The sequence below is a fragment of the Leptidea sinapis genome, chromosome Z, assembly GCF_905404315.1.
Source record: "Leptidea sinapis chromosome Z, ilLepSina1.1, whole genome shotgun sequence".
Lineage (NCBI taxonomy): Eukaryota > Metazoa > Arthropoda > Insecta > Lepidoptera > Pieridae > Leptidea > Leptidea sinapis.
The window spans coordinates 17,473,450-17,497,557 of record NC_066312.1 but is presented as its reverse complement, the minus strand read 5'-3'; the positions used below and the strand labels follow the sequence as shown (position 1 = coordinate 17,497,557).

The 24,108-nt window shown below is 33.2% G+C and overlaps 2 protein-coding genes across 8 annotated transcripts in view; one reads left to right on the top strand and one right to left on the bottom strand.

The window, feature by feature from the left end:
• LOC126978839 (nuclear pore complex protein Nup153-like) overlaps positions 1 to 2,004 on the bottom strand; it is a 42,831-nt gene extending 40,827 nt beyond the window's left edge. For all 6 annotated transcript variants that reach the window (XM_050827932.1, XM_050827931.1, XM_050827930.1 and 3 more), the window contains exon 1: positions 1,819 to 2,004. In XM_050827932.1, the coding sequence (XP_050683889.1) occupies positions 1,819 to 1,875 (57 nt within the window). In that variant the 5' untranslated portion in view covers positions 1,876 to 2,004. The remainder of the gene's footprint in view (positions 1 to 1,818) is intronic.
• An 11,333-nt stretch (positions 2,005 to 13,337) lies between these two features.
• LOC126978862 (alpha-tubulin N-acetyltransferase-like) lies at positions 13,338 to 20,492 on the top strand. Of its 2 annotated transcripts, none has more exons than XM_050827976.1 (8): positions 13,338 to 13,687; positions 14,114 to 14,263; positions 14,352 to 14,526; positions 14,635 to 14,780; positions 15,922 to 16,060; positions 16,812 to 16,831; positions 18,171 to 18,584; positions 20,071 to 20,492. In XM_050827976.1, the coding sequence occupies exons 1-7, from the start codon at positions 13,581 to 13,583 to the stop codon at positions 18,241 to 18,243; spliced, it is 810 nt and encodes a 269-aa protein (XP_050683933.1). In that variant the 5' UTR covers positions 13,338 to 13,580; the 3' UTR covers positions 18,244 to 18,584; positions 20,071 to 20,492. The 2 variants fall into 2 exon arrangements, with proteins under 2 accessions (XP_050683933.1, XP_050683934.1); XM_050827977.1 differs by having other exon boundaries at positions 13,342 to 13,687; positions 18,096 to 18,584.
• Positions 20,493 to 24,108: the final 3,616 nt, after the last annotated feature.

Sequence of the window (24,108 nt, the reverse complement as noted above, 5' to 3'; positions counted from 1 at the left end):
ATTCTCAAACAGTTCTGGTTAATAACAAAATAAACATGTTTTTATAACCAACAATAAATAGGTATGTTAAATAATAATGTCAAAGCCCCTTTATAATGGTAAGTACCTCTCAAATTATATTTTTTAGTTACGCAAGATAATATATTAGTGTGACTTAGAACGGAACAGAAGTCACTCAAATGCTTTTTTTTTAAATTGTCACATGACAATTGTTGCAAATATGTGCAATCAGTATTTCCATTGTTAAAAGGAGAGAAGTCAAGGAATTAAAATGATAACCTCATTTTGTATATAGATAGTCATTTCAAATAAATTGTGCTGGTAGCTAGATTGTAATGTACTTTAACTATTGTTGTGATTGGAAAGGTATTTATTGTCTTCCATTATATGCAGTATTAATTAAAATGAAACAGAGACTACTTTGATATAAAGAACAATGATAATTATGTTTCATTTATTTGTTTTTTATTACTTGTACAGATTCACACATGAATTGATGAAATTCATTATGTCTCTTATATTTCAAATTCAATGTTATGCCTGTATATCTTAACTAAAAAATTGCAATAAAAATATATTAGGGGAATGAAAAATTTAATGAGGCTGATTCTCGGACCTACTGAATATACATATAAAATTTCAAAAATCAATCAAGCCACTTCGGAGGCTACTAACATTGTGACACCAGAATTGCACCGCAATTGCAGAGCACCTGGGACATGATGTTGCTACTTTCTTATTTTACAACACATTCAAGCTAAGTTGGTTAAAGATTAATAGTTTTTGAAAACTCAGAAAAAATTAAAAAATAATTTGATTTTCTTAAACACATGTGTCTAAAAGATGTGGTATAAATAAAAGGTGCAAGGTAATTTTTTTATTATATAAATAAGCAGGTGTTGATACACAGGGTAGCATCCAGATAATATAGTGTGCCAGCTGAAAGAGTTAAGAAATATACTTAATGTTTCAGACATCCTCAATAATCATTGGTGATTAGTCTCAAGTTAACAAGCAGAATGTCGGTGAATATATTAACATAAAACGCCTGATGGCTCTAAAAAATAATTTCATTTCATTTTCATTTCATCTCTTAATTTTAAATATTTGATAATTCAATTAATACATTGTTTTACTCTGATATTTCTATTCATTTTATACATTTAAATATTGACAAGGAGTAGCATTTAACTATTTTTGTCTATAACATATTAAAGAATTCAAAATAATCTTAAAGAAGGTCCTTATAAAACGACATTTTTCATTCTGTGATTCCACCTATAAGGGAACAAGGCTATGGACTTTTGTGGGAGATTTTGAATGCTTAAAAAGATAAATTTTAATTAATCAAGGGAAATCAGATAATACTCAAAAAATCAATCAATCGCTTTTCAATATAAATTCACAATCAATGCCCAAAACAACAAAATTTACTTTAATAGATATTTGGTGTTGTGGTATCTAACCTGTTATTTCAATCAGTAGTGCCCACTAGCAGCAGATAAGTATAAACAGACATTTCTTAAATGTTTGAATCTTGTATTATGAAAAATATCTATGAATTAAATCCCTGGTGCATTTGATACAACTGAATCTCCTGGTTGAATGAAAAGAAAACATCTAAAAATAACAAAATAGCCAAATACGCACTTGAACTTCTACGCACATATACATAAAATACAATAATACTAATCGCCATGCACAGCATTGCACAAATCAAGATTTCGCGAGAACGATGAGGTAGGTAAAAATTGTGCGTAATAAATGATAATATTTGGTTTATATACCAAATATTGCAGGATTGTATCAAGAACTTACATTATTACTTGTATCTTCTATTTCGCAAGATTGCTTGTCTCTGCTACTAGAGTTCATTTTGAAGTTATTCCTAAGCACTAGATATTTAACATTGCGACGCGCAAAAATTAATACACTCAGTTTGAAATTATGTTACGGCGTAGAACATTCACAGCCACCATTGGCAAAAACGTGACTAACATGGCGTCGCTTGTCAAAATATATAAATATTAAATAATGTCAAAAATCAAAATATAGCTTGGCACTTGAATAAACTGTTAATTTTTTTTTGTTAGGTACTCTATGCTGAATTTAGATTTGTCGTGATGTTCATTTCAAATGAACTTGGATAGTTCAATAAAGAGACGTAGGTAGTAATAATAATAAATTGCTTTTTACGGCGTAATCTAGTAGTCTATACGTAATATTTATTGCGACTAAAACAGGGGTGGGCCCTGGGACAGACGCCTTAAAATAACGTTTTCAGAAGACTGTAGTGCCATCTGTTAGTTGGCCCGAAAATGAAAGCTTTGGCAGCTGTCACTCGCTTTGAAACCTTTCAACTTTTCTTTATTTGTGTTACTGCCCAGTGCCCACTGGTCATAAAATGGCGGCTACGCCTAGCGTTTGCACATGTATGTAGCTCTCGTGTTCCATTTTGCATATTTACACTACTAAATCTATCCTTTATGTTCTATGTTGTGTCAAAATAAGATAACTAACTCTACGCGCAATTTCAACATGGTAAAAAATTGCAATACTTACCTTCAAAAGCAGAGTTAGTTATTTAATTGCGTCAGAACATTAAAAAAGAATTTTATAATTTTGAGCTTATACAGTATGTATTTTACATCTATGAATTAAATGTAGTCACATATTTGTTATAACATTTGCTGACGATATACAATACATGAATCGGTACTCTAGTTAGGTCAAAAAGTAGACTTTTAATTTTGAGTGAATATTAACATGCTGTACATTGTACAATCGGGTCACGAGGTCACTGGGTCAACACTCAATGGTTCAAAGAACTTGAATCTTTGCACATCAAAATGCGATGTTACCATCCCGCGTGCTTCAAGTTCAAAGACGCTGGTCGTTTGTCGGATAGAACACAAGCGATGTTGCCTGTTCGCTTCTCACGGTGACTTCAAACGTGTCGGACCGTCCTATGGTGAAAGAACGTGGACGGGCTTAGGGTAGGGCGCAACCTATCGATAAATAGCTTCATTTAAAGGAAATAATACCTGATTCAAAAAGCTATTTAACTTTAAATACTTAGCGCACAGTGTTTCTAGAAATATCGTAAAAAACCTTAAAACACTACGCTTACTAAATTACTTAAACTTAAATCCTTAGTGTATTTAATGAAATGAAATGAAAATGAATTTATTTAAATTATTTTTATTAAGTAGTAAACAGACAATAATTATAAACAAAGGAGAAATAAACAACAATGTTTTTTAATGTCTTACATTTTATGTAATATAAAGCAATCTAATATTTTAAAACCGTATCAACTTACCCGTTGCTACTCAGGTTTTATTAAACGGTCAAATGAGCGTACAGGACACCTGATGTTAATTGATCACCGCCGCCCTCATTCTACAACACCAAAGCAATCACAGGAGCATTGCCGGGCTTTTAGAAAGGTGTACAGGCTGATTTTAAAGATATCTATGTCAAGGAAGAAAGTTCTTTGAAAAAGGCACTCTAAGAGAACGCCTGACGTCCTGATGGTGGAGATGATATCGTAATTTGTGGCGAGTCGTGCGAAGTGGAATTCGGCGGCAGGAATCAGGTCAAGCAGTTGTTCGGAAACTCCCAGCAACGCCAAATGATCTAGCAGTTCGCAGAGCACTGGATCCCCGACAATTCGAGCAGCTATGCGTTGCACGTGGGCAATAGGTTCTAGCTGATACTGGGGTGCGTCCGACCAGAGGTGACAACAATACAGGCAGTATCTGGTGTTCCTGTGCTTTTGGAGAGCGCTAGAATCTAGGTCTGCTTGAAGTATTACCGTGATCTATTAATGACCCCTAGCTTCATTGAAGCCAATTTGGCTTCCTTGACAACTTCCAGATGACCTGTAGACATGACCGGACGTGGTCTTCATATTCTACTCGCAGCCAGAGAGAACACTCTACCCTTGAAATTGCCGAAACGTTGACAGCAGATATCCTCCCCAACAAACACACCTACCCATATTATTATTCTTTCATTATTCTGTGCGAGTGAGGAACTTAATCCGATCGAGGCTGGTCCGATCGTACTGTAGTCATAGGACGACAGCATGACTCTGTCACATCAAAAAACCCTTTTAGTCACCCACAACTCACAAAACAGTAGTTTCGCAAGTTAAATCATAAAAAAATACTTGCTAGAAGTTCAATCATTTCTAATTTATTAAAATTATAAGAACATTCGAATAACACAAAAATAGTTGTATTCATTGTATCCTATCCTTGGGTAGGTATTTCGTAATGGATGCTAAATAATGGTAAAAAAGTATCGATAAACTATAATTGTGAGGTATTCCCTATTAGAGACTTATTTTTTTCGTTATTTGAATGTTCACCACTTCAGTCATCACTCATCAGTGACCAGTGTATCGCGAGTCTTCTGGGCGAATAGATTATGTGTTTGCCTTTCGAAGGAATCAAGCTGAAATGGACACTTTCTACTACTGTATGTGTGTACACGTGTAAATTGTGTTTTTAAGTTTGTTAATAATTGTTATTGCTTTTACGGTGAATTTGACATTTATTTTTTCATTGACGCTTGCGAATACGGGTGAGTTTTTTTGAATATAAAACAAGATACACAATATTGAATTTACAGTTCAGTATAGTTATACCGAGATAAAAAAGTGTTCGTAAGAATGAACATAGAGAATTTTTATTTCGTCGAAAATAATCAAACAATTAATCAAAGGTGAAGCCGACGATCCAAAGGTCAATGTACGTCGTCTGTACTGCTAATTCTTAGTATATTTATTTAAATATTTATTTTGTTTTAAAATTTCACTTTTTCAATTTAAAGTTTTTAATTAAATAATTAATTTTGCGATAGTTCTGTGGACTAGTATAACTTATATTTTTATTTTTTTCATAGGTATGCAGACCATACTGTATATAGTTATTTTCGGGGCCAATCTCCAGATGACGCCAGCTTTCAAATAGACAGCTCATAATGCGTAGAGAGGGATTTCTTTTTCCCTATATATTATTATACTCTTTGGACTAAAATGTAACAAACAATTTCTTCAATTACCTACCTTCTACCGATATATATAAAACGAGCTATAGACTATAAAATCAATGACATTCTATCTTAGATTTTTTTGGCACTGTACAGTATGCGCATTCAGCCAATCTTAGAATATTAATAGTGTCAATATTCTAAGCATTCTATACTTAAAGACAATTATTAAAGGCCAAAGTTTGAATATTTATTTATTATTTTGTGTATATATTTATTACTTATATCTAAATGGATTTGGAACTAATTGTTAAGAAGGAGAAATAAGCCTTTAGTCTACACACCTTCTTGGTGAACGAGCGATGTCTTTGACTACTGAATTGTGTGACACCCGTCTGAACTGTCTAATAAGTAGTGTTTAAATCATGTTTAAATTATCTTTGCTATTACGTTTCGACCCTGTATTTTTATATTATTGTTGTTTTATATTATAATAAGCTGACCCGACAGACGTTGTTCTGTTCATAATAAAAAAAATCGGATCCGTAAAATCCGTTATTAGCTGACCTCTACTCGACGAAAGGAGTATTCCTACCAAATTTCAAGTCTCTACGCCTTATGGTTCCAGATACGTGATGATATACGTGGAAATCTCGTATATGTATATAGATTATAAATAAATTAAACTCGTAATTACTTCCACAATCAGTTCCGTATTCGTTTAAACTAATAAGTTAAGGAAACCTTTAATGAGAGAAACAAACACTAAAATTTAACCTTTTTTATTAACATAAAATAATTCATTAAACTAGTCAAGTATAAAAATGTTAAGTTCCCGTAAATAAATTAAATTTGTTAAAATTAGTCTTTTAGACTCACGGACTAGCAAAAAAATAAGGACTCCGTCAATAATATTTAAAAGTATAGATAGGTTACGTAGACAACATTCGGTGTTTGGAAATGCTACACTACCGCACACATGAATAATTTAACATTGCAATAGCACATTACATTACGATTACCCGTCAAAGAAGGATAGTTAATGCAATTATCGCAAGCGAAAAAGAGATAAATCTAATTTGCTAATAGCTTTGTCTATGTATAGAAAAAATACATTTAATTCATCAGATATGATTATTTACCGTACACTGTGATTTATGCCTAAATTACGATTCACTTATGAGTTCATGTAGTAAAAGCTATAAAGTAGTAAAACATTGAAATTAGGTATATAATGTGTCATTGATTTTATAAAAAATATTAAATTTAATGTTGATTACAATATATGGCCACATTGTTGATATCAATTATTTATACATAAAATAATAAAAAAATATATAGACACCAAAACAAAACCGAAAGGTATCTTCAGTAATGGTCCCTTTTTTACAATTTTAGTAACGACGGCTCCTAAAAAGTTTTAAGATTACAATTATAGTTTTTTGTATCTTAAATTATTTATTTATTTCTTTTTGTTGAGGCTATAAACAAATAGCACTCACTGTCTACATCCGCTACCTACTCTAAAACTTGTTTTAGTAGTTTGATAGTTCAGCTACCTCTATACGCACTTGTTTATTAAAAAATATTACATTTCATATTACATACACTGCGACAACGACTTTTTTACATCATTTCCTAAAATATTCTACCTCGATCATCTCGCAACAGACAGCATCAATATTTCGTCATTTCTGTACGTTAATCTATGATCGGCTTGGCGGTGATCGGCGTTGTCATGGCGACATAATTGTTTTGTTAGATAAACATAGATAAATAATGAAATCAAATAAAATATTATAATTCATGAATTCTTAATTAAAATATATTGAGCCACTTTTACTTGGTTTTAACACTCTCATATATTTACCATCAACGGCTGGCAGTGTGGAAAATTGGCTTTAATTTAAAAAATCTGTGCAATTTCCAACCATTTACTTTCAGTATCCGGCAATTTCATAAATTTGTATCTTAATGTGTCCCAGATAGTACGACTCATTTCTTTGCAGATTTTACTAAAAGTTGACACACCTACTCTGTAACTGTAGTGCAATTCTCTGAAGGAACAACGTAAAGATAAAAAGGTAGGTAAAATATTGTCATTTATATTTATTTTATTTACAGGTAAACTACTATCTGACAAGTGGGCAAATTTGCGATATGCATGGATGAGGGCTTGTAAAAAAGAAGTTCAAATATCTGGAGCAGGGGCGAAGACTTCTAAGGCGTATATATATAAAGAGCAAATGCGATTTAAAAAAAAATGCTGAGCCCAATCGCACGCATGATTCTGTGAGCGAGCGTCCAACAGATACACATTCAGAGGCAAACAAGTCAATAGATACAAATCCAGAAGAATCATTATCAAGTCATCGTATAAAGAAAAAACTCACGGACGTAGATGAAAAAATGTGACAGTTTTTAGCTAGTAGAATATCAACAGATCAGGGAGATCATCCAATGCTATCATTTTTCAAAGGTATTCTACCGAGCGTTATGTCTTTCGATGATGATGAAACTTTAGTTTCAATCAGGCGTGCTGTCATTGGTACAAAATATAAAAAGAAGTGTGAAAATCGTCTATACTCATCAAACTACTGTTGGCACTCACAGTCAAGAGATTACATGCGATCTAAATATTCATCGCAAAGCCAGAATAATCCACCGGAAAACCAAAACACGCTCCCATCAGGTGGATATGGCTATACGAGACGCCATTCTGTCGAGCCATCGCCATCACCTGCTTGGTCTCAACCACCAACTTCTCAAGATTCGGAATTAGATTTTGATAATTTTTAAAGTTTCTCAGCATGTTATTAATTCTGTTATTTCTTAAAATAAATAAGTTCGAACTAATAGCCGATTATTTTATATTTTCCTTTATAAACACATTAAAATATATAATTAGGTATCTTACCTTAGAAATATTGACAACCTTTCTTCAGTGCAAATGCAGTCTCTGTAACTTGTATTTTGATAGTTTATGCTCCCTGATATTCGAGAAAATAGGTCGTTGAATGTACTTATTGTCATTTGTAAAATAATTGAAAAACTTAACGTCGTCACTTCTTAGTTCAGTTATTAAATTCTGAAATAATCCCAAAGTAAATCTTTCCCTCAGAATTGGGTGCACCCAATATCTTCTATTTTTAGCTGTCTTTCGTTTCCTCCACAAATAATACATGACAACAAAAGCTTCTTCCATCGTGTACAAAAGCCTCTTTTTGACTGTTTAATGGCACCAACCAGCTGCGGTCGTGGCTGACAGCCGACTAGTGTGAACAGAGGCGCCGACACACGATAAAAAATCGTCCCGACAGACTACATAGGGGGAACGAGCTCTAAGACCGCGAGTCGAAACTGACTTGAAAGTAGGAGTTAAAATTAATGAAACAACTGCACACCTACTAAATTCGCCCGCAAAGTATCGTAATTCAAAATAACTACGATAATTGGGCGAAAAAATTAGAGGCAATGTAATAAAAGTATCGTTATTAAAATTACTTCGAGTTACAGATTTACCGATACCTGAATGGCAGCACTAATGTATACCTTTATGTTATGTAAGGTTTAAATAAGAATAATAATGTATTTGCTATAAAAAAGTAAGAGTTCTCTCCGAGCTTCTTCATCTAGTGCAAATTTGACCAGGAATTTTCTTTTTCGTCTCCTATTGGACTGGTTCTTAGCTGGCATATTTCACAACAGGCTTTGTTCACATTAAATGTTTTTACTGTATTACACTCACTTATTCGGTAACAGAATGATTCAGGGGTATAAAACTGGTACAAACATTTGTTTCTTATTTATACATACAAAACATAAATTTGGAGAGTCTGGAACTTTTTATTTTCACTGTAGTTTAGAATACCTAGTAAAGTAAATACGGTATAAGTAAAGACAACATGCCGACGAAGTATAACCCGGCTATGTTCGAAAGCGAACATTTGCTTAGAAAGTGGTTCGGATTTCAACTGTCTCCGTTCTTTATAGGATTATAGCCACCATTAAAATCAGCGCACGTTTCATAATTGAATCTTTAACTTCTAATTTGAATTGATGGAAAAGGGCGGGAAACTTAAGATCGGTCGCACGTAATTTTAATAATTTTTCATTTTATTTTTAAATTTCATGTAAATATTTAGATATTTTGATCAGATAAGTTGTAGTTTGTATATATTTTAGTAGTTAGTTTTTATTAAAGTGTTAATTTGTGTAAATTTCATTGGTAAGTCTTCTTTTCTTCACTTTTCTATATGATGGACCCCCCGGATGATCCTGGGGGGACAGCCCCTGATATAGGTCATGTAGTGACAATTTCTCATAATGACGAAGGTAGCACGATGGATACAGATGGTTCTGTGTCTCAGACATCTAGTGGCCGTAAAAGAGTGTCAGCTCGACCCAGAATATGCAGACACTGTAATAAAAGACGACGAAAACACCGTGGTGATAAGAAAGATATTAAGGAAAGTGATTGCAAATGTGTAGACATTAGTGACAAACAAATTCTTTCCAAAGTCGATTCCTGCAATAATTCTTCTATAGTAGTAGAGACAATAAAAAAAGATAACACAGACACTCCACAACAGCCACAGCCCCCTGTTGCAAGGCTGTTATATAACTCATTAGATGCTGCTCCTTTTGTTGTACACATTCAGAAACAGTATTCATCTCCCGATGATAATGTTACTTTACATCCAGTTACATTTGGTCGTTTTCTCAAAAGAAATTCTATTAAAAATATTGTGAATGGAAGTTTAAAAAGGATAGGCCGGAATAGGTTATCTATTTCTTTTTCTAAGTACAAAGATGCAAATGACAAAATATAAGAAGGTTTAGATCTGCATACAAAGATTCATCTCCAAAATCAATCCCTTTTCATTTAGTTAATAGCTTTTTAGATAAATTGGCTCCACCTTTCGTTCCTGAAGACTTAATAATTGGTTACCCTGTAATAAATATAAATAATGATAACTGTTTTGGTTTAAACAGTATATTTTCTCTCACTGAACTAAAAGGTGTATTGTCTCATGTTAAGGATTCTGCTCCTGGACTGGACGGTATTCCGTATTCCTTTATCTCTCATTTAGATGATGATGCTTTATTTTATTATTTATCTCTTATAAATTCCATAGTGACATCTGGTAACATCCCCTCCACGTGGAAACGTCAAGAAATAATTCCCGTACTGAAACCTAATAGGTGTTCTTCAGACCATTCTGCCTATCGCCCAATCGCACTTTCTTCTGTTTTGATGAAAATTACAGAACATCTTATAAAAAATCGTTTAGAATGGTTTGTTGAGCATAACGGTCTATTATGTGAATCCCAATTCGGTTTCAGACGTGGGAAAAGTACTATTGATAGCTTAAGTATATTCATTTCTGATATTCAATTATCATTTTCAAATAATAAATCAGTAATAGCTGCGTTCTTAGATATAAATTGTGCCTATGATAATGTCGTTATAAGTATTTTAAAGAGTAAGCTTTTACAACTTAATATACCTCTGCTATTAACAAATTTTATCATAAACATGCTTTCCGAAAGATACATAATCCTGAAACTAGATGACAGGAAGTCAATTACTCGACTTGTTTCAAAGGGCCTCCCCCAGGGATCAGTACTTAGCCCAATATTGTATAATATTTATACACACGATTTAAAATCATCACTTAATTGTGTAAATGTTCTTCAGTATGCTGATGATCTATTAATTTACTGTCGTGATATTTCTATTGAAAAAGCTAGTTCTTCTATAACACAACCGCTGATAAATTTAAAAACTTGGTTGGACTTAAATGGCCTTGATCTATCACCTGAAAAAAGTACAATAGTTTTATTCACGAGATCAAGAACTCCTCCTCCTATTTCTATATTTTATGAGGGTTATCAGATTCCAGTTAAAGATAATGTTAAGTTTTTGGGAATTGTCTTAGATTCGAAACTAACTGGTATCCCACATTGTGATTACCTAAATGCTAAATGTGAGGGTACTCTTAATATTTTAAGATGTCTGTCAGGTGTTTGGTGGGGTGCGCACCCTTTTTGCATGAAATTGTTATATAATGCTCTTATAAGAAGTATATTAGATTATGGTACATTCTTGCTGGAGCCTGGTAGTGTTAAGGCATTTAAAAAACTAGATCTCATACAGTCCAAAGCTTTACGAGTAGTTTCTGGTGCTATGCGGTCAAGTCCTATCAATGCTCTTCAAGTAGAATGTGGTGATCCTCCACTACATCAACGTCGTCAATATTTAGCAGACAAATTTATATTCCGATCTTTTCAGTTTCTTAACCACTCTCTTTATAACAAACTTCAGAAACTTTCTCATTATATAGATTCATCTGCATATTGGTCAAATAAAAAACCACCTTGTCTAATCAATAGTTTTAAGAAATTTATCAACATAAAAGCTCCTATTCATCGATCCATTAATTATCCTATTTTCAGTACTAGCTTTGAAGCATTAATGTTGCTTCCAGAAATTAATTTTAACCCAGATTTAAATAAGCACGATATTAGTACAAATTTTTCGTTTAATCTTCTTAAAAATACTGTTTGGGTTGATTACCATCATATTTACACAGACGCGTCTAAACATTCCTCCTCGGATCCCGTTGGTGTAGGTGTCTATCACGCTCAATTTAAAATATCACAGAAAATTAAACTACCTCCGGAAACATCGGTGTTTACTGGGGAATGTTATGGTATTTTTAAGGCTATTGAATATATTATTCTATTTAAACTTCCAAAAACAATAATTTTCTCTGATTCAAAAAGTGCCTTACAGTCTCTCAATAGGTTCCCATTTAAATCAAAAAACATTTCTTCTGTTGTCATAGAATTAAGAAATCTATTAAATAAATGCAATCACTTTGGTCTTTCTGTGTTGTTTGTATGGATCCCCAGCCATAGCGACATTCCTGGTAATATAAAAGCAGACCAACTAGCTAATGAAGCCGTGGTCGATGGCGACATTTTCCCTTATAAAGTTTTTTGCCAGGATCTAGGTGCTCTTCCTATAGTTCACCTTCAGGATTGTTGGAATAGACTTTGGACTGAAACTGGTCAATCAAAAGGCAGGAAATATTTTAACCTTCAGCCACTTATTTCATTTAAACCATGGTTTTCCGTGCCAAATGCAATAAGTTAGTATGTTCTTCTATCATAAGAATGCGTTTGGGTCATGTTTGCACTCCTGTTCATCTTAATAGATTAGGCATTGTATCTACTGACATGTGTGAATGTGAATCCGATAAATGTGATCTAGATCACATTTTCTTTTCATGTTCTCTATACGACCGCTCCTCATTCCTGAATGATCTAATATCTCTTAATGTTCCTTTTCCTACCTGTATATCCTGTCTAATTATGTATCCATGTAAATTTTATAAAATATTGTCATCTTTCATTCTTCAGAATCATATTAAAGTTTAAATATTTGTAATGTTGTGTAAGTAGCAAGTATATATGTATATTTATGAAATTTTTAATATCCTTTTCAATCCTTTTTCTACTTATCTGATCCTTTCCCGTGTTCCGTATCCTTTTGGTAATCCACTGGTAATTCAAATCAACTGGTAATCCACTGGTAATTCAAATCAACTGGTAATCCACTGGTAATTCAAAAAACAATGAGAGCGGCTGTGCCGCGGGGCACTCTTTTACCTCATCCAGTTTTCACCCTTATTAGGTGTACAAGATGGTTTATTTGCCTACGCAGTTATGAACGAGTGAATTCCCAAACACATTTCGATCCGTTACGATTCAAGGCCACCAATATTCGACGTCATAGCTTTACGGACAAAGCACTTATGTGTCCACTTGTTCCCGGCCAGCGCAGCGAGCGGTCGTTATCAAGACTTTACACGAAGATCGTTCTTTGTGGAGATTTAAGCTTAATTTTATAATTAACATATACTATTCATTACAAAAACATAAAAGGAAATAAATAAAACAAGTAATTAACAATAATAACAATATTTATTTTAAAATATACCTATTTTTACACTTTTTTTCGAATGAAAAGTCTTTGTGAAATAAAAAAGAAAGACAATATGAATAATTTATATATGGTCTTATAGCTTTCAGTGACAGTCACTCAAATCACCCTAGTTATAAGCATTTTATAACTACACGTAAAATAATACACACGGGGAAAATGCCGCGAAAATGCCGGAAGCTTGCCGATCTACAGTGTACAGCGAGATCCGGAGCGCGCCGATGCGGAAAGGTTAACTTAGTTTCCCAATCTTTTAATTTACGTTATTGGCAAAAAGTAAAAGCTATTGCCAAAAGAAGAAAAAAAAAAAAAAAAAACTTCTAATTTTTTTGACTTTCGCTTCGCGAGGCCGTGTCTACAATATTTTCTTAATTCTTTTCATTGGCCGTTCGTTTTCGTACTTCTTAGAGCGTGACTGTGCTGGTGTTAATCATGACATCCTAATTATTGCAATGTAATGTTCACTCTTACATTTATATGATTCATTGATTAAAATCTAGTAAAGTGAGAATAAATTTGCGGCCCTCAATCGTAGTTCCATAGTAATAGTTTTTGTCTTTCTTTTTTAATAATGGATGCCTTTATGATTTCTGTTAACGAGGTGCTGCACGATGAGATTTCCGTTGTCACAAATACCCTACGCCTGCCACATTTTCCGGCCGATCATAAGAAGGCAAGGTAACGTTAATCTATCACATCCTACCTATAGTCTTAATTGATGTTGGAAGCAGTTTTCATGTATTTTTTTATCAATTTTAAGTACCTACTTTTATTTCTGATCCATATCCACCCATGTAACAAACTTTTGACACCATATTCCTTTATTAATAATAATAATATTGATAAACTTACACAAATTACATAGCCCCAAATTAGGCATATAGCCTGTGTTATGGGTTGCAAGACAATGATATATTTAATACAATATAATTACATAAACATACATATAAACATCATGACTCAGAAACAAACATCCATATTCATAATGATATTTTATTATTATATTAATTAATACTCACGAAAGTTGCAATTTAAATTTAAATAAAAGCTGTCAGGAGGTGTATTATCAATGTAAATTATTTAATTTTTTAAATATTCTTCCAGCTACTTCAGCAAGTGCTTAACAAAAATAATAGATGATATAGGTGAAATGTCTTCAAAAGCACAAAATATTGGTGCTACATTAACTACCGCTAATAAGTTGCAAAATTCTCAGCATACATTATATTTGCTTAAAGAAGCAGCTGCTAATGGGTAATTATTTCCTATATTATTGTTTGTTACATATGGTATTTTATTGCATTTTTCATACTAATATATTATTAACTATAACTTTTTCAAGTGGCAAAGGTGAAGTGATAGGACTACTAAGAGTCGGAAGCAGACATCTGTATCTTTATGATGACCAGAAGGGAAAAACATGGGAAGGATCCCCACTATGTATATTTGACTTTTACGTCATGGAAAACAGGCAGCATTGTGGTTTTGGGAAGATGCTTCTAGACTTCATGATGAAAGTTAGTTGTATTGCAGACATTATCATCTGTTGACAAAGAAAATATTATTTTGCTGAAAAATGATGGCTACTGAAGACATAGTAATGAATCATTAATTATTATTTTTAGGATAAGAATATTAAGACACCACAAGAATTTGCAATTGATGCCCCCTCCAAAAAATTACAGCAGTTTTTACACAAATACTTTGCTTGTAACCTAATATGGCAAGGCAACAATTATTGTGTGCTGCCTGGATTCTTTGAAACACAAAGGTGAGCTTGAATATAGCTTAAATAACACTCAAATAGAATGTATGATGCACATATCTTCTAAGGCCATCTGTGCACATAAGCCATATGCTATGCACCATCTATGGTAAATTGACAATTACTTGCATAATGTGTAGTAAGTTAGAAACAGTCAACAACACTATCCAAGAAGCTACAACACCGCGTTTGTCAGTCCGTGTGGCAGCAATAAATATATACGAGAGAGATGCAACCTTGGCAGCCAATATTGTTCGCATTATTGAAAAATATCTTTGTTTGTATTAAAATAGATCATGGGTTGGTATTAGAAATTCACATCACAAATTTAGGGTTGGTGGGTTTTATTTTATGGATTTTTTTTGCCCCTTCAAACTGCACCACTTTCACCCCACGGAGATTTGTAGTTTATTTTTTTATTTTATCAATTTAACAAGTTTATAGAAAAAAATAACATTGTGTGACTTAGAAACAGACTGTTCTTCATCATATTATTATGATAGGCCTTTCTTGGAACTACTAATTAAAGTTATGAAAAATATTTACAATAGATTATACAATTAATTTTTATTACAATGACCATTTATCACTACACTGTGACAGTACTAGTCTGTCCTACGGCTAGAGTGCCTTATAAAAGCGGGCTTAGTGGAGGGCTGCCAGGCTGCACAGCTTTGGCTTTTTGGACTCCTTGACCCTGGTCACATGGCTGTTCGTGTGTAATAACATTATTATGTCAAGCTCTGTTGTGAATGACGGCAGGCTGGTATGAATGAACCTCGTTTGGTCTAACCCCTATATGACCCAAGTACCTATTTATGTATATGCCTCAACCTCCATCTCAATGCAGTCTCGATATTTCGAGCAATACCCAATTCAGCGGATATGGCAATATCAAGTTAACTCTAAAAACTGGGGGCTATAAATGTATAGGCAATATTTCAAGTTCAACTACATTTAAGAGCTCTAAGTAATAAATAGTAGCCACATAGATAATTTTATAGAAAATATCTGAGCACCTACCCCATGTCACATTATAACATGTTTCTTAGCTATGTATGTATGTTCTCTTATTCCAAGAAAACAAAAGTCCATACTAAAGAAAGTTCCTTGTTTACATTGTGTTAACTTTTTTAATTTTTTTCAGACGAAACACGCCTGATTCCCCTACACCTAGATCACCAGTTTCCTCTGCACATACATCATCTGTACCACCTACAACTACAGTATGTGTTTCCCAATTCGGACGTTATTCTGCTGTTAAACCCAAATGCACTATAAGCAAGGTAATTTATTTCTTATATAATTAACTTCATAATGCCAGCTTCATCATTGCATTGCACTCCATGAACTTTATTGACCATATATATTATAATCACTGGCTACTATCCGCAACTCGTCGACCACTAGGGCTCCTATTTTGAGTGGTGGGTTAGGCTGATAATCCTGCCCTCCCATCTGCTTCAGTATTTACTGCATTAAACTGGGCTGAAAAACCATACAAAAACAACTTGCTCAACAGATTTAATTCAGACAGATTTTTGGTTGATGTGTGGTTGATCACCCAAAAGCCACCTCTAATATATTTGGTATGCTTGCATTTATTTAAGCTGAGTACATAAAATGTCTTCTCTCAAAGCTTCTATGCTAAAGACTTCTAAGGATTATTGTTATTTATGCTATTGCTTGTGGAAAAAGTCGATTAGTGCTGGAATAAACTGATATCTTCCATTGTTAAAAAGGACTGGTTTGACTGATGCCATGCTGAAGTCCTAGATTTATTGGAGATCCAGTACCTATTGTGCCTTGATCTCCCACTAAATTTTTATCTCTTCATGTAACATAAGTTTTAACACTAACATCACACAACTGAAATGTTAAATGTATTTCAATCATAATAGGCAATGGTGATACCATACCAGCAAATGGCCCATTGGCCCCTTTCAATTGTTATTTCATAAATCATAATTAAAGTTTGCTAAATACTTCTAAATAAAGAAATATTTTACACTCATATAATACTTTGATTCTTTTCAGATTATTCATGGTTCTCCTAGGTATGAGTAAAAATAATGTAAAACTTTTGCATGGCTTTGTTATTTTATTATTGTTTTTCTTTTTAATAATAAAATATATATTAAGGGCTCCATACCTCTTATTAAAAACCAGTGTTGTCCATTTGCATGACTGTCAGGACAGCTATTCTTAGAACCATGTAAATGTATTAAGTTGAAAGTAATATCATATACTTAGTCTCCGTCCCTTGAAACTATTTTTTTTTTAATATTAATAATTTCATTAAATAATTTTAAAAGTTTGCCGAATAGTTGTCTTATAAAGAGGTATGGATGGATATCGTCCCCAATTATAAGTTACAGTTTTTTATTAAAACAATAATAGTAATATAATATTACCAGTTTATATGGTAATATGGTGCGTGAGTTGGTCTAATTATTTACGGTAATGTTTATATTTGTTTGGTGAGATTTAACCAAGTGGATATACTTTAAATTTGTATTATATAATATATTAAAACTTTTTGTAATAATTTATTGTTTTTCGCCGCCTTATATTTTCTTAATAGGTACATAATTAAAATTATTTAAAGTCATATAACTGTTACATAATATTTTAGCAAAATTATATCACTTTTGTAATTGTTTATTTATATATGTATTATTAATGTTTCTATAATTACTAAATCTTCTATACTTATAATAAAAACGTAGGAGTGCCATTGTCTGAATGTTTTAATATTTGAAAAAAAATCTATATGATCTGTGTACTTATTGTATCAATTTTTTTTTTTATATTGTCTGTGCGTTTGTACACGTTAATCTTAGAAATGGCTAAACCTATTATGTACTGAGCTACTCGAAACATTTAATGTTTATTTCATTCCAATTGCTCCACAAACAAAAAAGTTGAATGAAATGTGTTGAATATTATGTAATATATCTACGCTATTCTATAAAAAAAAATCATTAAGTATGTATAAAATAAAGGATTATATATGATACATTAATGACTATTTATAATACATTATAATAAAATTTCACTTTAGTTTTCCTTCACGGAAAAAGTGTTCATTACACACTATTCATATTATTAATAGCTAAAAAAATAACTTCTATATTTACAAGTGTGTAATAAAGTGAATACATAATATTATATGTTTTGCATGATAAGTTTGATGGGGTTATCGCGGTGACTTTATAAACTTTTGTATTATTTTTCATGTGTATGGAAATACTGCATGCATAATGTTTTAAATTTGGTAATCAACTAATTTATTAATTTCAAATCTGATTTATTATTTAGAATAAAGGGATAAGTAAGCAAGGTTGCTGTCGACTCGATGGCAGTTGTTTCCTCAGCCCATGTTATATCTTGCAGCATCAGACAAACTACATGGCTTCCAGTCCCATCCGAAGTAAATCCATTAAATACCTCAATGATGAGTGTATAAGGACAAAAGAATAAACCCCGGTTGATTATTACTTGACTTAGATGAGACGGAACTATTGCCAATTGGAAATTTGACAACGAAGGAATGCTATATAATTAAAACCGCTAAATGATTTATATTACAGTTGACAATTTCTCACGAATTTTTTGATAATTGTACTAAGGAAAGCCACTACTTTTCTTGTATGGCATTCTAACACTAGTCTTAAGTGCTCGAAGAGCATACCTTTCAGCGTTTCGTCACCATAAAATGATTGGAGGTGTTTTTCCATGGCTGGCAATGCTCGTCAGAAGATCAGCCACTCTCCTCTGTCATTCGCGTACAAAAATTGTCAAATAAAGGTAAGTCCTGTAATTCTTATTTACCAAAATGCTTACAAGCTTATTACATTGCATTAGCTTATGAAACCTAAAGATAGCTTTAAAGGGCTATGAAGATCTATTAGGTTCTAGAGAAAAATGGTAAAAACATCTTGTCTGCTTCCTAATCCTTAATACTTCGTATTTAGTACAAATGGAGGCTTTGCACAGATTGCCGGCTAGATTATAGGTACCACCAAGGCGCCTATTTCTGCCGTGGAGCAGTAATGTATAAGTATTATTGTGTTACAGTCTCATTGGCGCCGTAGCTAGTTTAATTACTGGGCAAATGAGACAACATCGTATGTCCCAAGGTGACGAGCGCAATTGTGGTGCTCCTTAGTATATTTGAGTTTTTCAAGTCGTCGTGAATGTCCTGCTTGTCTCGTCCCTTATTGTCATAAAAATTGGAATAAGAAACATTTTGTCCCTAACATTGAGACCTACTTATTAGCTTTCTGAGCCTTGTTTCGTGTTTGAGATGCTAATCAGCACTCAACTTCACTATTCATGTTGGCTTCCCTGCCTTATCATGAGTGGTGCCTAAAGCAGTCCCAACAGTTCAACTTTTTATAAATAGACTGTAAAGAGATAATTATAGAACCCCATTTTTAGTTAGTTTATTTATTAAATCGTAATTCTTTTATTTTACTGTGTGGTCCTTCGATATGTTTGTTTTCCATCAAACCGTGATAAGGAAGGATATTTTACAATATTATATTTGTGGTGGTGGTATATGTCACGAGTTGTTATTGATTTAATGGAACTGGTCTAGCTCGTATTGAAATACAAGAAGTATTAAAATATATCAATTTTTGCATGATGTTTGCTGGTGGTGGGGTGATAAGAAACCAATTGGGCCGAGACCCTGAATTTTGTATTGACAACAATTAATGAAGAAAACTGTTACAGAAATTATTATAGAAACACATATTTAGTTTCCTAATATCATTTACTTGAAGACTATCTATACCACAATAATTTAAAATTGTACACATATTTTCAAAGGACACTGACCAACTTTGTATGACCTCCGGCCATATTAGTCTAGCTTGTATCAAGGTGTGGTTTACGTCATTTAAAGATCATGTTAACAACTACTTTATTTTGCTGTTTTGCACATGACACCAAAAATGCGATATGCCCAGTTGAGGGAGAACATTAAATTACATCTATGATATTAGGTAAATATCATTTTATTGAATCGGAAGTGTCTGATTATTTTGGTCGAAAATAATTGAAACTGTTTATTATAATGTAGGTAATTATTTCAAGTACCAATTACCATCAGCTGGACGTCCTGCTCGTCTCTTCCCTTATTTTCATAAAAAAAAAGGACGACGGCGGGGTGGTAGCGTGGAGAGCGAAAATGGTCGCTTCTCGACTCGGGTCGCGAGTTAAGTTGACCGCTGTGATCTAGACTATTCTTGCGAGGTTGAATGTATTTAAAATAATATGTATTTTTCAGCGACAGTGATACAGTCGCAGAAGAGAATGAAGTTCAGGAAAATAACAACGTTTGTAACATCCCCAAAATTATAAAAAGTGCTTCCACCCCACCGACACAAAGAGATCAAGAAATCCAGACTGAAATATGCCATTTATACGAGTCTCCATACATCGTAACAATATCACCTTTACTATCGCATTTGTCACCCACAACAAGGGATCAGGTTAATCAAACTGATGTAGCCATTTTAGAAAATGTCTTCCATTGGACAACACCACCCAAAAGTGCAAGTCCTTCACCATCTCGTCTACTGGTTGGTAAGTCCATGTATAGAAATATGCATTATCCTTTGTGGTGAACTGGTGACCCATATAGTTTCAGTTTAAAATTTAACTGTGAAATATTGGCACGATGTACTTTAATAAACTATTGGTTTTTTATTAAGTATTTTATTTAGATTTCGTGAGTATGAAATGTCGGTAATCATATATATAGACTCAGGATGGCCTATATCAGAATCTTCCATGTTTCACCTTCCATGGGTCAGAAACTCGAACAAAGTCACAAATTAGTTTTCCAGTGATTTATTTCTTCGTAACTTCACAGATTAACAAAATATAACTCTAAAACACTTTAATTAGGTACCTATAGATAATGATACTCTATTAAATCAAATCAGAAACTGTTAAAGAAGGCGTCGGAAATAAGCGATCTGTCGAGCGCGTGGTGCGTTGGCGGTTCTCCATCCGAATGTGACCAAGATGGCCGCCCCGCTCCCACCGGTGTGACGTTACGCAAGAGTGGCAGCTGACATCTGTCATGCTGCCATTCTGTTCCGACGTCGTCGACAGCAAACTTCAAATGTCATGTGTCGCGCCGTCATATAAATAATGCGTCTATTTGTTTAGTATTAATTCATACATATTGAAATAATCTACGAAAAGGGAATTACTTGTGTACCTGTCGCTCGGCAATTGATCTCCATCAACGGGGCTTAGGCAGCGCCTAACCCTTTATACATTCCAATTAATGAAAGTTAAGTTTTAATATCCATTTAGTAAAGTAGTATTTAATAATTATACTACTTTAATAAAAATATTAGAAATAATATTATAAAGTAACATAAGAAGTATGTATTATACATGAGAATAAACAATGTTATGTTAATTAGTGTTTTTATTACAATAATTATTTCCTGCTTTTTTTTAACCGACTTCAAATTGGAGGAGGTTCTCAATTCGATGATGAGCGGTCACAATTTGTGTTTTCTAGGCGTTTCTACACCCCATTAACCATAATAATTATGTTTCTATATCAATGTTTGCCTTTAAACAAGAATCTTCGAGTTGGACATATTTGTGCCGCAAATACGAACTTGCAAGTGTTTTTTGCGAGAAGTAAAAAGGTCGGTTGTGTATATACACACATCTGCCTCGTGATACGATTTAAAATAAACTTACTTAACGAGTACTTAACATTGTTTTTGTTTTATTCTGTCTGATTCTCGAGGAAAACTTTAAAACTACATTCCAATCTGCTGATGGAGGTCCAAATAAACAACGATAATTTAGTTGCGTCGTTCAATCTTTAGAAACACCTAGGTACTATAACATATACTTTGGAAACACTTGGAAACAAATTGTGGAAGCGCTATCATCATTCCGATATTTTATTGAATTTAAAAAAGAGAAGTAATAATCGTTCTATTCCTATTCTTTTATAACTTCTTTTTTTAAAGACAATACTTTTTCGCAGTTGTATATTTCTAATCCAATTTTATAATGGAAATGAAATAACTACACTAATGATTAACAGTGTTCTGTGCTAATAACCCATAACATACTAGCAACAGTGTAGAATACTTCCACTTGTTGCTAGAATTTCATTACAATAGGTAATAACAAGACTTACATAACACTAGGTAAGTAGCAAGCAGCCTATCAGGAACTTTATTTGGACATTGTGAAACAGCCCCTTAAGCTAATATACAGTATGGAACTAGCATATATGAAATAAATGTATGTACATACTTGTAAGCATATTTGCTGACGATATACCAAAAATTAACAAAATCCGTGCATTGGTTTTGTCAAAAAGTAGACTTTTCATTTTGTGCAAATTTAAACGTACTGTATTGTTATGTAACTGGGTCAATGGTTCAATGATCTTGAATATTTCAATATCTTAAGGCGGCGTTGACTGATACGGCCTGCAGATTTTAGGCAGGATAACCCGTGACGCCCAAGAATATCTACCTGAACGCCACATCTACATTCTAATTCAAATGTTTTTATTCAAAATAGGATTAAAAATCACTTATTGAACGTCAAAAACTACCACCCATTCAAAAGAGACTGCCTCAGACCTGAGAAGAATGGGCGCAAGAAGCTCAGCGGGTTTTTTTTTTAATATAAAATTTGGATTACAATGTAATATTGTACAATAAACATTTATAATTAAAGAGCCTGAGGGTGTTCGCTTTATTCCCAGTCGGTGGTGTCATTAAGAAAATCGTTTATGCTATAATAATCTTTCCCACACAAACGTTTTTTAACAATTCTTTTAAATTTCGTAACACATTTGTTTTGTACATTTTCTGGGATCATATTGTAGAAGCATATACATCGCTCAACAAAAGACTTACTAACTCAACCCAACCGAGTAGTAAGCATAACGATTTATGTTTGTTCCTCTTGTTAACATTATGAATGTCAAAGTTTCTAGAAAATTCCTCAATGTGCTTATGAACTTACAGAACATTATCAATAATGTATTGAGAAGCAACTGTCAAAATGTTTATTTCTTTAAATTTTTCTCTTAATGATTTATAAATCGCGCGAATAGCCCTCTTCTGCAGCACAAAGATGGTATTAATATCGGCCGCACTGCCCCTTAACAATATACCATAGGAGATAATACTATGAAAATAACTAAAGTATACTAGTCGCGACGTCAGTTTCGAACGCGTGCGCTCTGCGATCGGACGTGCGTAAACGGTGCGTTAATTATATCTACTCGTGTGAACTCGTGAGCTGCTTACGAAGCAATTAAAAATGGTGCAGTGTAACAAGTGCAAACTATTCGTATCTTTAAACAAAGACGAAATAGTGAAATGTAAAGGTGCTCAATGTGATACGGTGTACCACAAAAAATGTGTTCGTAGTAAGAGCTTCTTGCAGACGGGAATTCGTAGTGACTGCAAGGGAAAGAAGGAAGGAACAGAGACAGAAACAAGCCTTAATGAAGCCTCACCAGACATGCTGCTAAAAGAATTAAATAAAAAATTAGAAATCATATATAAGATGGAAAAGAAGTTAGAAGATATAAGCGAAGCAGTTGACTTTTATGCTGAGCAGTACCAGGAAATGGTTAAATTCAAGGCAGAATCTGAAAAGAAAATAAAGTCATTGGAGCAGAGAAACGTCTATTTAGATAAATGCAATAAGGCATTAGAGGAGAGAGTATTGGATATGGAACAGGGTGTAAAAGCGAGTAACGTAGAAATTGTTGGATTGGAAAAGCAAGAGAATGAGATCACAACTGAGGCAGTTAAAAGAATTGCCCAGAAATTAAAGCTGGACCCCAACAACATTGAAGATGCTTTTAGGGTCGGACGGGAAAAACCTAATGATAAGAAACCGCAACCAATTATCGTAAAATTAAAAACTAAATCTGCACGAGACCAATGGATCAACTCAAGGAAAACAGTAATAACCAACAAGGAGATATATAAAAACAGCAACAGTGACAAGCCCATCTACATTAATGAGGACTTGCCACGTTTCAAACGACAGCTATTTTGGACAGCAAAAACACAGTTGAGAGGGATTTGTAAGTACATCTGGATCCAAAACTCCAATATCTTAGCCCGTAAAGAAGATGAGAAAAAAATTTATAACATTAAAAACGAAAAAGACATCGAAAAAATAGTAGTATGAATCACAATATGCAACTAAGGCACCGTACACACGCAATAATTTTATAATATATAAAATTCAACGATCCTATAGATTTCCTACCAGATAATATAGAATACACGAGATATAACAACATCGA

Bases quoted from the DNA above. Each gene is read 5' to 3' on its own strand.
- LOC126978862 (XM_050827976.1), top strand. From the start codon at position 13,581: ATGGATGCCTTTATGATTTCTGTTAACGAGGTGCTGCACGATGAGATT. The intron at 14,264-14,351 runs GTAATTATTTCC...AACTTTTTCAAG, and splicing joins AAAGAAGCAGCTGCTAATGG to TGGCAAAGGTGAAGTGATAG. The intron at 14,781-15,921 runs GTGAGCTTGAAT...AATTTTTTTCAG, and splicing joins GGATTCTTTGAAACACAAAG to ACGAAACACGCCTGATTCCC.